We start from the raw sequence: 20,033 nt of genomic DNA, 5'->3' as shown, positions 1-20,033 counted from the left end.
CCATAGAATCTTTTAAGTTTACTGCTGTTTCAACTTAGCTGATAAATATGAAGTTATATGAATACAGTTAAATGGTTTTTAAAATGTTTTAATATCATTAGCAAAACCACCTAGAATACTTTTTATTAATCCTCGTTTGCACTTTCTAATTTTAAAAAATCAACTGTAATTTTTTAGCTAATTAACACAAACTGTATTTTCCCTTCGGTTCAGTACAAATTTATACATTGGAAGACTAACTATAAAATCTAACACATTTTTGATGCTGAGAAAAACCTCAATAAAGAAAAATAACTTTCTTCTTGCTCATCTCTTCATAGCCATAAGAAATAGATTTTTTGAAATAAGGGAAAAAATATAGAATTCCTTAATTGTATTTTTTAAAAAAGACACGTTTAGTTCAGTAATTACGGGTATATTTTCAGCTATGCTGTCATTATCATCAAAATTCTATATTCTACAAAGTTACATTAAATTAACACTCAGGTATAACATTCTTTTCCAAAGAACTATTATTTTAAATGAATTTTTAACCCAGAATTTTGGCTCTACTCTCAATTCGGAAGTTGTTTTTCTTTCTTTATTTTTTTAAGTCAAAGCTCTTTAGTGAGAAAAGTTTGAGATCCCGTATATAAGGAGATCCTGAGACCCTATAACAGGGCAAAAAAAAAAAAAAAATCCCTTCATCTAGATAAGTAAATAAATTAAAAATTTCCCAACATACTGCCTGTTAATTATTTTAACAGTTAACTGTATTCTATCATACTTCCCATTTTCTATCACAATTTCATTTATCTTAGTCATTCCTATCTCTCCAGTAAAAATAAAGGCCCATTGATTAAATCTGATATTCTTTGTGCCCTTAGACACTAAATAAATATTGCTTGATTGAAAATAATTGACTGAATGTTGTTTCAAGGATATGGAGAGATTTTAAATTATGTGACATACCTTCACAAAGAATAGGATTTTCAAAAATCAAATTAAATTGAAAAAAAAAGTTAACAGAGGATATTTTTACATAAAATAGGGACTAGATAATTTTGAGTTTTCTCTTTACAAAAGATTTTATAAATTGTTATAATTTTAATATTTAAACATTAAATCCTAAATCCTTAAAATTTTTAAATACATTTTCCAAACACATATATGGTCCAACTGGATTTACAAGGAACAACTTTTAATAAATCAGCATTAGTCATTAGATAGCTACCAAATCTAGTTTCATACAGTCCCTTTCCCATATTTTTATATTTTTAAAGCCTATTTAGTAGGTTCAATCATAAATATGGAGGAGAGGTAATCAAATGCAAGTACTAAATTTTAACTGAGGTTCTTATAGCAGTTTTGGTATCTGTATGTAAAACTTTAACTTGAACACTCTCAAGCAATACCTCTCAACAAATGGCAATAAAAAGAACTAATAAAATAGAATGCCAAAAAGTGCCTTGATTATAGGTTGATATCAAAGTGGTCTATTAATATAAAACTAGTGGTCAAGGCAGTCACTTAGAGAAGATGGGGAAATAGTCATGTTTATGTATGAGAAAAAATTATAACAATTTTAACAACAATTTAAGTGAAAAGACTCCTAGCCTCAAAATATATTTCATAATAATCACCAGGCCAAGCTATCTGAATCAGCAGACACACGATCTTTTTCAAAACTTTCCCTAAAGTTTTCAGTAATTCTAGAAACAGGCAGCTGGCATCATCTAATTTGGGGGACTACACAAAGAATAATTTTAAGTCCTTAGACCTGCTTTTTCCAATAAGGGAGCCACCAGACAAAGGTGGCTACTTGTGCTTAAGATTAGGTTAGTGCAACTGAGAAACTAAATTTAAAGTTTTATTTAATTTTAATTACTTTATTAAATGTAAATTTTAAAATTATTATTCATTTGAGTTGCTAGAACTTTTAATAATGGTTGGAAAAACTTGGGTGTGTACTTTTAAACTGAAAATTTTATTAAATCTAAATATTGATCAAGTATTTCCAATGGAAAAATACCAGATTTAGAAAGTGCAGTACAAAAGAATGAAAATATCTCACTAACAAATTTTATATTGATTACATGTTAAAATATGTTTTGATATATTGGGTTAAATAAAAATCTATCATTATTAAAATTCATTCAGCTGTTCTCCTTTATTTTTTTAATATAGCCACTAAATTTTTTGAATTATATAAATGGTGTCCATTATATTTCTATTGGACAGTGCTGCCTTAGACAATATAAATAAAATCAAAACTTTTTTTAAAGTCAGGTTCCTTAGGGTATAATTTACACGCAGTAAAATTCACTCTTTTACATGTATAGTTCTATAAATTCTGACAAATGTATACAGTCATGTAACCACCACAATCAAGACATAATACATTTTCATCACCCCAGAAAGTCCCCTTATGTTTCTCCGTAATCAGCTCAAACCTCCTACCCCTAAACCGTGACAACTCAGTTTTCTGTCCCTACAGTTTTGCTCTTTGCAGAACAGTACAGCATGTAGACTTCTTGAGTCCAGGAAAATCAAACTTTAAAGACCACCCTACCCTATGGTACTAAAGGATTATTATTGATATTTCCTTTCCTTGTATTACGAACATTTTGCCAAGGCCTATTTTGCCAGTTATTCCATTTTCAAAACTGAAAATGAAAGCTTTCTTCCTTGTCACTATTACAGTAATTTATTTATACTTATGGAATAAAACTCAGCACACTGTATTTTAGTTATTTACACACAGGTTTCCCTCCACTAGACTGTATGATGGAAGCCTGAGTTCTAGAACCACTGTGCTTTCCATAGAGTTAACTGCCTAGTGAAATTAATGATGCAGATGACAAGGCTGAGAAGGTATTGCCATATTGTGTTATAAAAAAGGAAAAGGAAAAAACAAAGAACTGACTGATGAAGCAGTTTACCCTCTAGATTATCTGTCTACTTTTACTGTGGTCTCAAAAAAAGATTCTAATTAGAGGATCCAAGTACTACGATGACAAATAACCAGGAGCAAATGCTAGTGGAGATTGAACCTACACCAATATTTCTACCTAGATTGCTATTAGTTTTGTCAGAGCTTGCTAACAAAGTTGAATACATTTGGAGTACTCTGTCTAACACTATTTTTCTCATAAACTCTGTTATTTCTGGTACATGATTTTAAGAACATAAAGTTTTTAAGAAACACATGTATCTTATTACAGCAGAAACACCTTTACCGCATGAAGGTAAAGACTGAAGAAATTCTATGGAAAAGTAGAATATTTGTAATCAATAATATTCATAAAAGTTAAATACATGAAATATAACATCTATGTTTTAAATAAATAAATAAAATATTACAACTGAGTTTAATCGTTCTAAAATACTTACTGAAGTCTCCAGTAAGAAAAACTCCCTCTGCTCCCGGGGCCCATTCTTTGCAGTATAAACCACCATCAGCACATCTGTGGACGCCAAATGATTCATAACCTCTGGAAAACTTATCAATACCACCTTCATTCTCTCCAATGTTGTTCAAAGTCTTGCTAAACAGCTTATACCTTTGAAAAAGTGCAAAAGAAAGGAAATTGAAAAATTAAATCATCTTCCAGAAAAGCTACTGTAATTAAGAAGTTGCTGTACTCTCATTCAGAAAAAGAAAAAAGAAGACATCATTAAAGAGGAATGATGTGAATAATTTCATTTATTGGTAGAAGTTACCTGGTAGGATAAAATCATTCTTATCTCAAATAAACTGAACTAATCCAACTAACATTTTTTTTTTGTAATTTCAAGCATTTTGGTATAAGAGAGAAAATATGATGGCTATGTTATTCCATGAATATTTTAATATCAGCACTATAGCAACTTCTATGTCAAGACAGTATAATGAAGGAGCATTCCTACATCTCTCCTCAAACTCCTAAAAAAAAAAAAATGAAGGAAAAATAGCTAAAAACCAGTAAGAAAAATAAAATTACTCTATAGCAGGTTTGGCACACTTTTCCTGTTAAGGGGCAGATAGTAAATATTTTAGGCTTTGCCAGCCATATGGTCTCTATCACAACTACTCAACTATGTCTCTGAAGCATGAAATTGGCCACAGACATTTTAGGTCTTTATTCCATTTTGAGCTTATTTTTGTGTATGGTGTTACGGAGACACTTTATTTACAAAATCAGATGGTGGGGCCAAATTTGGCCTCTGGCCTGTAGTTTGCCTAGCCATGCCCTATAAAGCATGGAAAGAACATACATCACATCAAACTACAGAAGCTAGCAGCCATGAGAAGAAATCAAAGATTGCTTTCCAAGCAGGACCAAGAATAACACATGGCTGCTCCTGAACCTCTCCCAGATTCCCACAGTCCATATTCAGGGCTGGTACACAAAAACATACTACTACTTGCACTTACTAGCCCCAGGTCTGGGGAGAAGCAAAGTAGGACAAAACTGGTAAAACTAGAGAAATGAAGCCTGTGGCAGGTGCTCTATGTCAGAAGTGAAAGTTCCAGAACTATGCAATGAATTGAGCAATGTCCATAAACTTCCCTGCATACTCAATACCCTGAGGGGTAATCAATAAATGTCCCAGAAATATGGCATGAATCCAAGTAGGGAATACACAGGGAATATACAAAATGTAAGAAGCTAACTAATGAAGAACACCTCAACTGAGCTGAATGGAAAAAGACTCTTTCCACAAATGTTTCATGCTGTACTTCAACTTAAATAAAAATGAATTGAATTAAAATAAGAGCTGAGAGATTATATGACAGAACAACAGAATGAGAAGTAAAATGAAACTGCAGACCCAAAGAAATAAACAGAGTATCAAAATGTAGCATTAGAAAATAATAATTAAATTAGAATTGGCAAGGGACAAAGTGTACATATAACCAAGGGGGGAAAGCAGGGCATGGGGGGTGGTGGTGGGATGAATTGGGAGATTGGGACTGACATATCTACATTAATATGTATAAAATAGATAACTAATAAGAAGCTGCTGTATAAATAAAATAAAATAAAATTCAAAAAAAATAATTTAAAAATCTCTATTTTTAAAGATAAAAAAAAAATACTATACAATGGACATCCCCAATAATTGAGTATGAGAGTTACTGTTTCTCTACACTCTTGGCAATGTTAGTCTTATTAATCCATCTGATATTTTTTAACTCTTTGGTTGGTAAAAATATCTTATTGTGTTTTAGTGCTTGCATTTTTCTAAATTATTATTAAGGTTGAATGGCTTTTCTTAAATTTATTAGCTATTTGTGCTTCTTTTTCAGTGAGATGAGTGCAGGCTAGTATTTACTAATGGTGTAACTCTGGACAAATTCCTAAATTTCTCTGTGCCTCATTTTCTTGCCTGCAAAATGGAGATGCTAAGTGTATTTGATCAAAAGGGTTATTATGCAAATTAGCTGAGATTGTACATGTAAAGTCCTTAGGCTATTGCCTGGCAAATAATATTCTCTCAATCAATATTAGCTATATCTTTGTCCTTTTTTTTCCATTTTAGGTTGATTTATTTTTTGATTTGCAAAAGCTCTTTATATATTATAGAAAGTCATCTGTTTTCTGAAACACACTTATTGCAAATATTTTCTTCCAGTTGGTTTCCTTCTAGCTTTACTTATGGTATAGTTCATCTTAAAGAATTTAAAAATTATTTCTAATCTATCCACCTTTAAGGAGTTTTATATAGAATATATATAGCATTATATTTTGCTTAAAAGGTATTCCTAATCATAAGATTAAAATAATTCTCCCATATTTTCTTCCACTATACTTATATTTTTTGGCGTTTAGGGCTTAAATTGCCTTGGCATTTATTTTTGTATGTGGAATGATGTAGGAATTTGAGTTTTCTTCCAAAGTGTGAGAATAATTTTCCCAGTGCTCTTTATTTCATATATTCTGCCCTTTCTCCACTGATTAAGATGCCTGATTGACTTTATGTATTAAATTCACATATATAGAAGGCATTTTTATTTATTCCTCTTTCTTTGTTCTTTTCTGTATCTGGAGGAAGAATACCACACAATTTTAATTAACATAACTACATATAATAGTATATTTAATATTTGGTCATACAAGTTCACATTTTAATTTTTCTGTACATTTTCTTGGATATTTTAAAACCTTTTTTCCTTTATATGAACTTTACAATCAGTATGTCAAGTTTATTCAGATTATTTTACTATATAGATTAATTTGGAGAGAATTGTTACATATAAAATATTGAGTCCTTTAGCACATTTATTATTAGGTTAATCTTAGCATTTTGCTGTTATCATGATAAGATGCTCCTTGTCTACTACATTTTCTAAGTGGCTATTGTTGACAAATAAAGATGCTAGTGGTTTATTATAAAAAATAATTATTAGGTAAGTGAACTGGAAATTGATATAATTAGAGAAAAAAGAAATTGAAAATATTAAAGAAAAGAGGTATGCAAAACTAACAAAAATTATCAAAATAAGAATAGCTGGTGACTCTGAAGAACAAAACTAAATAAAATGAATATAAAAGACGTAAAACTGGACAGTTTTCCTATAGAACTAAATCTGCATTTTAAAAAGAACACATTATGTTTTAAGAAAAATTTGGAAAACAAATGCACAAACACACACACACAGCATCTCCCAGTTTAAGCTACTGAGATTCAAAGGAGAAAGAAATAATTCTATGGACAACTGGTACAAAAAAATAAGGGGAGGGGGGCATTTTTTTTTGCAAAGGAGCATGACATTAAAGACCAAAACATAACAAATCCAAGCCCACACAATTCTGAGAGGGAAAAGTAGTAATCTAAGGATATTATATGAGGGCTTCCCTGGTGGCGCAGTGGTTGAGAGTCCGCCTGCTGATGCAGGGGACGCGGGTTAGTGCCCCGGTCTGGGAAGATCCCACATGCCGCGGAGCGGCTGGGCCCGTGAGCCATGGCCGCTGAGCCTGCGCGTCCGGAGCCTGTGCTCCGCAAGGGGAGAGGCCACAACAGTGAGAGGCCCGCGTACAGCAAAAATAAAAAAAGTCAGTTTAAGGATATTATATGAGACACATGCCTACTCGAGCTTAAGGAATTCTTTAAATATTGCCAAATTAAAAAATAATTTTAAGTCTATGACATTAACGAACCATTGTTGAAGAAAAGAAAAGAAAAACTTTCCATAAAAATTAGTCAATTAAAAGACTAAAAATACACACAGAGGAATGGACAGTCATTGCAGCAGTGTGGTTGCGCCGTAAGTCTTTAAATATAGAACCAAGGCTAATCAATTGTGCAATTATGTGAATGTGATAACAAGAAACGAATCTCAATGGACAAGTGAAAACTTGACTTATAAAAAAACAAGAGGTAAGTGAAAGGGAGATGGAATAAAGCATGAGTGGTCAGACCCCTATTTTTTTTTATAACAGAGTCACTCAACACTGACTAAAATTTAAGATTGTCATCATTATACTCTTTAATCTCTTCATTAATCTTAGATGGCCACTTTAAAGAAAGTCATAATGTGAATTTCAGCCACTTCTTTCATTTTATTTCAGTCTATTTGTTTAAAATTAAATTTAAAACACATCTATTTTCCTCATGTTATATTATTTCTATCAAGCTATTTCTCTATCCTTCTACCTATATATAAGCATATAAAAAATATCAAGAATGATGTTCCCTTAATATCAGTGATGATTTTTTTGGTGGGGTTTCTATTTACTTTCTCCCCTGCATTGTTCCAATTATTTATAACAAAGAAACACCATTTAAACAAAATAAATGTTTTTTTTCTGAAACTACAAAATTTTTAGATCATTAAAATATCTACATAATCCTATAAAATATTCCATAAGAATTTTAATACGTATGTAAAACTATGTTTATAAAATTTGGGGAATTCAAATAGTTTGAAATAGATCAGTGGGACAAAACTGAGTTCTTGAAATAGACTTGAACATATAAAGAAATTAAATACATCATAAAGGACATTTCAAATAAGAAAAGAATGGCTTACCTATTAAAATATTGTAATCTAAGTTTAAAAATTGGACCTCTAAAACCAAAATAACTTTGAAAGATCAAAGTTATAAATATTTAATTTTTAAAAAAAACCTATATTTCACAGAAAAAGAAGTACAAATGGCCAGTAAACATATTGAAAAGATGCTCAAATTCATAGATAATTGAAGAAGTGCAAACCTAAATTCCATTTTCCACCTAAAAGACCAGTAAACATGTGATAGTCTGTGCAGACAGAATGCAGGTCCAGGAAGAAGACATTCCCAAATACTCTTTAATGAAATATAAATTAGATAACTATTTGGCATCAGCTATGAAAATTTCAAAATTACACTCTTCAACTAAGTAATTCCATTTCTAGAAATTTACCCCTAGGATATATCACACAAAGAAGCAAAGACATGTGTACAATGATAATCATTATGGCATTATTTAAAATACCAAACCATGGAAAATACCTACCTGTTCAACAAGGGAGGCTGGTCGAATTAACTGTGGAACATGCAAACAACAAATTACACGAGATCCATTATGAAGAATGAGATAGAACGAAATGTGGTGATGTGGAAAAATGTCCCAAGAGCGATGGCTTAGGGAAAGAAGCTGCAAAGCAGTTTTCTACAAACCATCTATTTGTATAAAGAATATTCATATAGGTACAGATGGCATGTAGATGGTATTTTCACAGGGTCCCTTCCTCTGCACCAGCGGTTGAATTCCAATGGGCTGAGGTGAACAGGAGCCTTAAGCCTCCCTAGCCTCACCATACTCACCACATTTGCTTCAAAGACAAGAAGAGGTACAGCACAGAATCTGATCGGTGTAGTGCAATGCCTAACGGGAGTGGTAGGTGTGAGTGGAATATTTCATATATGACCCCCTTTTGTATTGTATATATATACCCAACACACACAAATACACATGCCCACCTGTGAGCACACATGCCCATGGTTTCATAAAAATTCAGATTACATTTAATCTATTATTTGAAACAAATTAGCTTTTAATGAAATGATACAACCCCAGTCTCACTAGCAGTCTTTACTCTAGTCTTTACACAAACTGAACCACCAACAGAAGGCAGGAAGGTATCATAAATATGAGGAGCTGCTCCCACATGAGGAACACAAAAGGGCAAGCCTGATGATAAAAGAATGACCAATGAGGTTAGCCTTTGAGTATGGAAAACAACAGAGAAGAACTCTAAGTGAGATGAAGAGCACAAAGCCCAGCGAAAAGTGACAGTGTCTATTTAAAAGCTAGAGCCTATTATTTATTACCAAGCATTTGCCAAATCAAGTAAGAATGAAAAAATTCCAGATTTTTCTATGAACTCTCCCTAATTTAACATTGGCAACTGTTTCAAAAATACTTCAAATACTGATCTGGACCAAAAAAGAAAAAAAGGCAAAAAAAACCCCTCAATCTACAGATCTAATGAAAGACTAGTACTGCAAACTCTCTCATACTCTCCAACTTCTATGAGAAAATGATTGTTACCTCTTATAGATATTATTCAGCTATAACTCTTGGTGTATGGAAACTCTAATCCATATTAGACAACATAAGTAACAACATTCAATAAAATGATCAAACAGGAACAGTCAACAAAATAAATCTGGACTTAGGGTAAAAAAAATACATACACATACATTATCATAATATAAGAAAAATTACTGATTCTTTTTAAAAAAGATATCAACTTTGGGAGGGCAAATAAATGTGGCAATAATTTTACTGTCAATGTGGTTATAATATCTTTGAAACACAATTTTAGATTTATTTAAAGTTTAAATTTAAAAAATAATCATTCTTAAGACGTTTCATAAGACATGTACAAATGTTCCATTTACTAAAATTGAACAGAAACAGGATTATAGTACGATATAATTCTAACTAAATATCTTGACTTCCTCAAGGTCAGCCCTGTAGCTTCTGATACAGAAATACACATTCCACTTTGAAATCACTGTGGCTCAAAAAAGAAAATGCCTGAGGATATAGCAAGCTCATTGTCCCTTTGCCCTCTCCTACTACAGTCATCTCTCTCAATATTTTGCTATGAATTTATAGAATATTTAAAAACTGGGTCAAATTCTTGGTAACCAGAACATAAAACGAAGTTAGTATTGAAACTACTGTATCTGTAGTTTCAATAGAAACTGTAGAAACTACTGTATCTGTATTTTGTACAGATATAAAAATATTATCACATTTGATTGATGTTTTTAATCCTCTTTTTACAAACAAAGAAATAGAGGCACAGATAAATACGTAAGTTGCCCAAGGTCAAGAAGGTAAAAAGCAGTAGAGATGTAGTATTATTCATCACAAAAGGTATACTTTAACGAAATCAAGAGACAAAGTCTCAAATTAAAAGTCACATGTTCCTTTTAAAGAAAGCCCTATAAGTTTTATTCATAAGTCTATTAATCTTATAATTAAGAGAAACAGCTAAGGCTCTAGAAACAAACAGTTCAGGTTCAAATCTTAACTCTGTTACATACTATATGCGACCCTGAACAAATCACTTAGTCTCTTGCTTAGATTTTTAATACCTGTTTAGATTGTAATGTGCACATTAATTATTAGCAAACATCAAGGACTGTTTCTCCTTAAATTCCAAAAGTGTGTGAGAACACATTTTTTCCTGCTATGAAAAATTACAAATATAGGCATACTAACACATACCAGGTATTCCAAATTAACTTGAATGTATGGGTTATAAAAAGTGTTGAAGAAAATTAAGTAAATTGGATTGACTAGGGGAAAAAATAGTTACTTTAGGGAAGCAGGAAATTACTAGTTTGGGAAAAAAATGAAACAGGCTACAGTCTTTGCTCTCCTGTAAGACAGTTCATCCTAGATCTGTACTGAAACTCTGATTTCAGGCAAGGTTGTGAACACAGGAGATATGTCAGGGGAGATGGATCATACCTTATCTGGAAATATCTAGGATGTAGAATTCTTTCTCAAGTGCTTCTGAGTGGGCCTGAAACACAAGGAACCCATGGGGGAAATTCCTTCCTTGCTAGCTTAATTCTTAAGATTTTATATTGTCATCTGCTTCCTAGAGGAGACTTGGAATAGAGACAAGCAAAAGCACAGAAATAAAAGCTCAACAGGAATTTTTAATAACTAAAAAAGGGGAAAATAAAGGAGAGGGGAATGGAATTTTTTTTTAAACAAAAAACTGCTTTTTAAATCGGCCTTTAAAAAGACTTCAAGGTGACTGGCAGAAACTTTCTTCTTGAAGCACAAAATATGTGTAATATACAAACTTATCTATATATTAAACCTGTCAAGTGAAGAGTAGGCATTTGAGACTTAAAAGTGAATAGTTTAGGGCTTCCCTGATGGTGCAGTGGTTGAGAGTCCACCTGCCGATGCAGGGAATGCGGGTTCGTGCCGGGGTCCAGGAAGATCCCACATGCCGCGCGGAGCGGCTGGGCCCGTGAGCCATGGCCGCTGAGCCTGCGTGTCTGGAGCCTGTGCTCTGCAACAGGAGAGGCCACAACAGTGAGAGGCCCGAGTACCGCCAAAAAAAAAGTGAATAGTTTATGTTCCTCAATCACGGATAAGTATTCAACAACAACAACAACAAAAACCCACAACATATTTATTACAGGATAAAAATACTTATTGTGTGCCAATAATTCAACGTCCTTCCCTCAATAAGTTCATCAGTCTAATAGAAGACTGTTCAACTCAGGACAATAGGGCTGAGATAAGCAAATGTTAACAGAAGAATTAGCAAGACAACAGAAAGAACTGATGGGAGAAGATTAGAAAAGGCTTTAAAAAGTGGCTGGCATTTGTGCTGTATCTTGAAGGATGAGTAGTATATTCTGACAGTTGGAGACAAGACAGAGAAGAGCATTAAATGTGTAAAATTCAAGGTGGTTCTTGTGGGCTACATATTAGCTATTCGTAGCTGGACAGGAGGATGGCTAGAAATGTAGTGGCAAATCAAGATGGAAAAGATGGTTTTCAGCTAGATAATAAATAAAAAATGAAAACCTTTAAGACTTTAAAGAGGAGATAACTGATACATAGAGAGTTTTTAAAGGGAGCAGTTTGAAGGATCGATTTTAGCAGAAAGTATAGATATTACTGAAGTCTTTACTAAATAGACTGAACATTAAAATACAGGGGTTTGTGGACTTGTTATGCAGGATTGATCAATGAAAATAATTTAAAAATTGACATTATAGTAGACACGGTTTCTCATTTTTGAATGCCGTTCCTTATATTTAAATGTTTAAATGTACTAGTCGACAAATAAATGTATAAATTTATCAATTTCATTTAAAATTTTAGTGACATTTCCAATCTGTGTTCAATTTAACATACACTCTAAACTTCATCTACCAGGAAACAGTAAAATTGGGGCCATTTAAGTAAAAGTGACAAGCAAGTAGTGGTAAAATCCATCCATTTATTCCACAAATATTACTAAGCATCTACTATATGTCCAGTGCTATGCTAGTCACTGAGAACAGAGAAGAAAGAGTCCATGCCTTCAAGACATTCTTTGTTATGTGTGGGAGATAGAAGAGCAAAAAAAGAGTGAGAGGGCTTCCCTGGTGGCGTAGTGGTTGAGAGTCCATCTGCGGATGCAGGGGACACGGGTTCGTGCCCTGGTCGGGGAGGATCCCACATGTCGCGGAGCGGCTGGGCTCGTGAGCCATGGCCGCTGAGCCTGCGCGTCCGGAGCCTGTGCTCTGCAACGGGTGAGGCCACAACAGTGAGAGGCCCGCGTACCGCAAAAAAAAAAGAGTGAGAAAGCACCGTGTAAGGCGTTGATAAAGGCTTATAACCAGAAAATAGAAGTAGCTAGAATGTAAATTCCCCAAAGACAGGGAAAATTATCTGTTTAGCACATTCATATACCCAAGCACCTTAAATACTGGCACATATTAAGTACTTAACAAATAAATATTTAGTGAGCACCTATTACTTGCCAGACAGTGGTGAGGCAATGGTGACAGGATGGTTAGATTTAGGTTTAAAATTAAGATTATTACATCTGAATTTGAATTCCAATCCTACCTCTTACCAGCTGTAACTTAGACTCAATTTCCCTACCTAAGAATAACTGAATATATTTCATAAGATAATCAAATGAGATAACATACCTAAAATGCTTAGCATAACACCTTTCGCATGAAATAAGCACACTATTAGGACAATAAATCTATTCAATATGATTGCTGGATTTGAGGACAACATAGAAAATCAATAGCCTCTTCAACTGTAAGAAAGATACAATCTGCCCTAAATGTACGAAACTCACATATTCACTTAGTCCCACCACAGTCCTGGCTTTGTACGCTCATTTGACCGGCCTATGAAGGCTGTGACTTGCAAGCAGCTCCTGAAAGAAGCCAGATACTACAACATTGATGTGTGGAGAAATAAAGGCTAAACTTTTAAAGGGATAAACTTTGACCAATAAGAGATAAAAAATGGGAAGCAGTCTGCAGATAAATCCCTCACTCTTGCTCCTGTAGGTCCTGTGTGACTAAACAACCAGCTTTATAAGGAAATGCATTATCTCACGTAAGACACTGATTCATTGACTTGAATGTTATAAAAAGTTCAAACGTATGGACCTACAAAAGTGAAAAGGAGGGCTTCCTTGGTGGCGCAGTGGTTGAGAGTCTGCCTGCCGATGCAGGGGACATGGGTTCGTGCCCCGGTCCGGGAAGATCCCACATGCCGCAGAGTGGCTGGGCCCGTGAGCCATGGCCGCTGAGCCTGCGCGTCTGGAGCCTGTGCTCCGCAACCAGAGAAGCCACAACAGTGAAAGGCCCGCGTACCGCAAACAAACAAACAAACAAAAAGTGAAAAGGAAACCAGGGGATGTGATGAAACAATCAAGACACCAACTGCTGCCAAAATGAATGGAAGACAATTCACTCCCATCATCTCATTTCTACGCAAGCTGATAGTAACATGCATGTCTGTGGTTTTGAACTCAAGCAGTTTTTCTTACTATTATAACCCTTACCAATGCCTATGTTCATAAGATTTGGGACTAGATGTTAATGAAATGAGTTCTTTCACATATAGAGTTAATCTAAGACTAATTTGTATGGGCCATGTTCTATGTTCCAGGCATGATGACATACTATAGAAAGGACAGATTTTAAAAATAAAAGGTTAGGTTCTATTGCTAGGCCCATTAGCAAAGTGACCTTAGATTTTCCCCTTAATGATCTCAGAGTTTCAGCCTCCTCATTTATAAAACAGAAAGAGAATACCATTGATGTCAGGACTACTGTGCTTATACATAACTAGCCCACCAAAAATAAATTATGTCATGTCTCATCTTTCCTTTTTTTAAACAAGAAATTAAGACATTTCTAAGTAGAAAAAAAAAACCTTGAAAGAATTGGAATAGTTATGTTAATTATAATACAATAATAAAATCTAAATTCAATTACAAGCAAACATTAGGCCTGTTACTAATTTTAACCTTTTTAAAAAACCTTTTTCATTTTGTACCATCTCTAAAACACAATCAAATGCACTATGGACAATCTGACAACTACTATCCTCAGAGCATATTTAAGAGCAAACAGTTGATTTCTTATTTTCTGATGTTTTAGAATAAAAGCTATTTAAATAACAATTTTGTTCTTACTTGGCCTAAAGTTAAATGTAATTTGGCTACTTTGTATTTCAAATTAATAATATATATATAGAAATTATGATTATGTAGAAATCATTAAATCTTTCCTTTTTGGGAGGAGGAGAATGAGGTCAATTTAAAACTGTTAAAAGTTAACTTTAAAAGTGAGAGTGGCTACTATTTAAAATTGTGTCCTGGAAGTAAATGATGGCTGTTACTTATTAAATGTTCTTTCCTAATTCTGGTACTGGGCCATAGAGGTGAAGGCGTTGAGGGAGGTCACTGCTGAGATCCTTCCAAATCTAAATCCTACGAAACCCAAACCATGAAATGTTCTCAATCAATTAATGGAAAATTAGAAATACTTCACTTGGTGGTATTACTTAGAAAGCCTTATACAACTCCTTATTTATTTTAATAATAAAGTACTTATTTCTAGAGTTCAACACTTAGGATAATGGAAATGACATTTAATGACACAACATAAAGAACCTACTATATAGCCATTAATGTAAACATATTTTGACTTAACATATTAATTAATTAGAATAAATTAACAAAATGTAGCTAGAAATTAATTTTAATCACTGTGTTTTGTCTCTTGGCTGCAAACAAATTAATAATATATTGCCCTTGCAGTTTACCAGGGTATGATTAATGGTCAATATTAAAATTTCTGGGGTCTTCTGGCAATGTGAAAACCTGACTGCCTAACTAGAAAAAGAAAGCCATCTAAATGTAATAAATCAGAATTACTGAAGGTAAGCCCTGTGAGATGGCCCATCTGGTCAGGCCTGGAAGTGTCAAGTACTGTCCCAAGCACTTTAAGCAGCCAGCCTCTTTATCAGCCGTTCTCTTTCCAGTCACGCTCCTGTTCACGTCTTTGCTACATGCTCTGCTGATTACCTTGGAAAAGGGCAATGCTGTAACTGTTCAACTGACCTTTCAGTTTATTTTCTCTCGTGTAATATGAAACATGAGCTAACACAGTCTTAGTCTACTGATTTTTAGGAAGAAATCTAACTTAATGTTTTAACGGCTCTTAGCTCAAATAACACTCTGCTCTGTGGTCAGCTTTCTCTTTGGGGAAAAATTACATGGCAAAGACCAGAGGTTTGGGCTAGAGGTCCTCCATGATGTAGACCACAATCTGCACAAGAGCTATACTCCTGAGTATGCGTGGTTAACTAACCTGCTGAGAAGCAATTCCAATCTTTTAAATCACCAAGAGAATCTTGTTCTTAATATGATTCATTGTATCAATAGATTAAAAGCAATGATGGGGGGCTTCCCTGGTGGCGCAGTGGTTAAGAGTCCACCTCCGTCCCCCCAAAAAAAAAAAAAAAAAAAAAAAGCAATGATAGTTATGTGAATGTCACTGTTACTCAAACATTGTCAAAAATTCTATATTCCTCAAAGTAGAGAGGGAGGTGAAGGAGTCAAAATATACAACTTCTAGACCATCTTTAAGGTACTAGCTATGTGAACTTAAGGAGGATAACCACCCAAAGCTTTAGCTTCCTCTTCTGTAAAATGAAGAAGCTAAAATTGAAAGGTACCATCCAGGTCTAAGAACCTATAATCCGTACTCTAGCCTTCTTTGATTCAAAGTTGGGTCCTAATTCTTCCAACCAAGAAAGGAAAAAATTGCACCCCAAAACAAAGGTTATTTTGGATGTCTCACACACACACACCAAAGAGTGTATATTTTACTGTGCACAAGTAGCATACTTTTAAATACACTATTTTGCTTAAAATAAAATGCAGTGTATAAACCATTATGAAACATAAAATGCAAAGCAAATAAAAAAAGAAAATAGTCTGTCAGCCAACTGAAAAAATATAATGAATTATAAATATCACAAATCATAAATGATAATGACTAATACCTCATGGAATACTTACTATGCTATAGACACTGTTAAATATTAACTATTTAAGCCCTCACAATAACCCAATGTGGAGGGTACTGTTATCATTCTTATGGTACAGATGAAGAAACAGGAGGTTAAAAAATTTTGCCCAAGGCCACACAGCTATTAAGTGGGAGAAGCTGGAATACATATCCAAGACTTTCCTTCCAGAGTATTTTTACTTAAGCATTACTCATAATAGCACCCAATATGCTTTGCAGTTTACAGTTTTTCAGTTGATTTAGACTTCTGTAGTAAATTTAATTTATTACTTAGTATTTGTTAAATAATTTTCATATGCTAAATTTTTGATGGAAAAAAACCTTTTATTATAGGTTAGAGTGATACAAATGTTCAAAAATAAAGTCATCAGAAAATTCACTTGAAAAAAATTAAAACTTGTCATATTTACACTAACTAAACAAATCCACAAAGCATTTTTTTCTATTTTATTTTGTAAAATCTAACAAAAGGCAGAAATCACATTGGTACTGATTCCAATTACCCAGAGAATTTTACTTGGAGGGCAGGTGTACCTGTCACAATGAACCTGAAGTAACTGAGTTAAAACAAAATATGCAAACATGTACTATTTATACCTCTTATATACAGTTTCAAACTGGATGGTTATTATATCAATTATAAGATAAAAACTAATGGACACTAATTTTTTTTCTCTGAAAATCACCAAAGATCAGAAACCTTATAATATGGTAATTAGCAAATCAAAAAACCCAATCACACATTTGAATTTATTAAATATAGCCAGATAGCTATGAACTTTATCCTTGTGAATGTTTTTATATTAGAGACAGGATAAATGAATCAATTTTCACTTTGACAATGGCATGGGACACAGTATACTAATATATATCAAAGAATCCAAGGAGATATATATACTTCCAACAAAAACTTCACATCCTTTGGACTAAATAGCCATGAAATATCAAAGGTTTATCAAACACTCTGACAAGATTTTTGCCGTTACTGAGGGAGATAAAGGTTTAAAAATTCTGTCAGCTACAAAACCAAAAGATTAAAGAGCTTTCATAGTGACTCCTAACATGTTGGCAAGACTTCTTTTAAGTTATAAAAATCCAAGTTTCATATCTATATCCATCTATCTATCCATCTATCTATCTATCTGTGTGTGTATACACACACACACACACACACACACACACACCCCTTTTTTACATCCACTGACCTAACACAGACCAGACATAATAGGTCTGAAAGCAAAGAACAGCTTGGCAAGTGGAGTAGTCTGCTATATTGTCTGCATGTCTCAGTTTATTATTTTTCCAAATTACACATTTTATTCTTTTAAATATTTACCCAAATTGAGATTGACATAAAGTATTTAAATTTTACTAAGCAACAATACTCTGTAGGTTTTGTAATGAAGTATGGATGTAAAACAACATTTTAAAATTTCACTTACCATATTATCTAGAGTCTCTGTGCCAAATTAAACTACTATACAAGGACCCTAATGCTAAAAGCAGATTTGAAAGAAAACCCAAAGTTAAATTCCATTCAAGTATAGCTAAATCTGTTTGCTAATAAGGCCACCCTGATGCTTAATTTAATAGCCTATTCAACATCAGTAAAATGGATACTTTAAATTCATCTAGAACTCATATTGCTTATGGGCCACAATATTCTAGTTCAGTGCTCCCAAAATGCTCTGGTCAGATCACATAGTTGTACTGATAATTAAAGCCTATTCATAATCAAAATTGCTGGGATTGAGAACTCAAATAGATTCCTCATCACGCATAGACCACCCTTTCCTAAGGCTGGGTTCACAAAGAGTTTTGGCCAAACTGTCCCAATGATATATTCAAACAGTATTATAAATTTCTTTGCTGACATCTTCTCCCACCAGATTAAAGATGACATAAAGCCAAGGATCATCTTTTGTTTAATTTTACATCCTCAACATCTATTACAGTGTCCATTAAGGAACAGGACTATTGGGCACCTTCAAGATGGTGGAAGAGTAAGACGTGGAGATCACTTTCCTTCCACAAATACATGACAAATACATCTATGTGTGGAACAACTCCTACAGAAAACCTACTGAACGCTGGCAGAAGACCTCAGACTTCCCAAAAGGCAAGAAACTCCCCACAAACCTGGGTAGGGCAAAAGAAAAAAGGAAAAACAGAGACAAAAGAATAGAGACGGAACCTGCACCTCAGGGAGGGAGCTGTGAAGGATGAAAAGTATCCACACACTAGAAGCCCCTTCACGGGCGGAGACTGCGGGTGGCGGACGGGGGAACCTTCAGAGCCACAGAGGAGAGCGCAGCAACAGGAGTGTGGAGGGCAAAGCAGAGAGATTCCCACACAGAGGATCGGTGCCAACCAGCACTCACCAGCCTGAGAGGCTTGTCAGCTCACCCGCCAGGGCGGGCGGGGGCTGAGAGCTGAGAGGCTCAGGCTTCGGTTGGAGCGCAGGGAGAGGATTGGGGGTGGCGGCGTGAACACAGCCTGAAGGGGGCTAGTATGCCACAGCTAACTGGGAGGGAGTCCAGGAAACAGTCTGTAACGGCCTAAGAGGCAAGAGACCATCATTTTGGGGTGTGCGAGGAGAGGGGATTCAGAGAAGCACCTAAACGAGCTCCAGAGATGGGCGCGAGCCACTGTATCAGCGTGGACACCAGAGACTGGCATGAAATGCTAAGTCTGCTGCTGCAGCAACCAAGAATACTGTGTGCAAGCACAGGTCACTATCCACACACCCCCCCAGGGATTCTGTGCAGTTGGCCACTGCCAGGGTCCTATGATCCAGGGACAACTTCCCCGGGAGAACACACAGCATGGCTCAGGCTGTTGCAATGTCACGCCGGCCTCTGCCACCGCAGGCTTGCCCCGCATTCCGTAGCCCTCCTTCCCCCCAGCCTGCGTGAGCCAAAGCCCCCTAATCAGCTGCTCCTTTAACCCCATCCCGTCTGGGTGGGGAACAGATGCCCTCTGGCAACATACACACAGAGGCGGGGCCAAATCCAAAGCTGAACCCCAGGAACAGTGCTAACAAAAAAGAGAAAAGGAAATTTCTCCCAGCAGCCTCAGGAGCAATGGATTAAATCTCTGCAATCAACTTGAAGTATCCTGCATCTCTGGAATAACTGAATAGACACGAATCATCCTGAAATTGAGGCGGTGGATTCAGGAACAACTGTAGACTTGGGGTTTGCTTTCTGCACTTAATTTGTTTCTGATTTTATGTTTATCTAAGTTTAGTATTTAGAGCTTATTATCATTGGTAGATCTGTTTATTTATTTGGTTGCACTCCTCCTTTTCAAATTTTTTATATACATATATGCATGTTTCTTCCTTTTTCTCTTATTGTGAGTATGTATGTGATGCTGCTTTGTGTGATTTTGTCTGAATAGATTTGCTGTTACCATTTGTCCTAGGGTTCTGACTGTCCATTTTTTCTTTTTTTTCGTTTTTTTTTTTTTTTTTATAGC

General features: G+C 34.7%; 1 protein-coding gene across 1 annotated transcript in view; it reads right to left on the bottom strand.

The window, feature by feature from the left end:
* The window catches only part of GBE1 (1,4-alpha-glucan branching enzyme 1), a 288,463-nt gene that overhangs the window by 221,662 nt on the left and 46,768 nt on the right, over positions 1 to 20,033 (bottom strand). The window contains exon 2 of the mRNA XM_024769059.1: positions 3,373 to 3,542. Coding sequence (XP_024624827.1) covers positions 3,373 to 3,542 — 170 coding nt within the window. The remainder of the gene's footprint in view (positions 1 to 3,372; positions 3,543 to 20,033) is intronic.

The sequence above is a fragment of the Neophocaena asiaeorientalis genome, unplaced genomic scaffold, assembly GCF_003031525.2.
Source record: "Neophocaena asiaeorientalis asiaeorientalis breed wild unplaced genomic scaffold, Neophocaena_asiaeorientalis_V1.1 scaffold209, whole genome shotgun sequence".
Lineage (NCBI taxonomy): Eukaryota > Metazoa > Chordata > Mammalia > Artiodactyla > Phocoenidae > Neophocaena > Neophocaena asiaeorientalis.
This window is presented reverse-complemented; position numbering and strand designations above follow the sequence as displayed.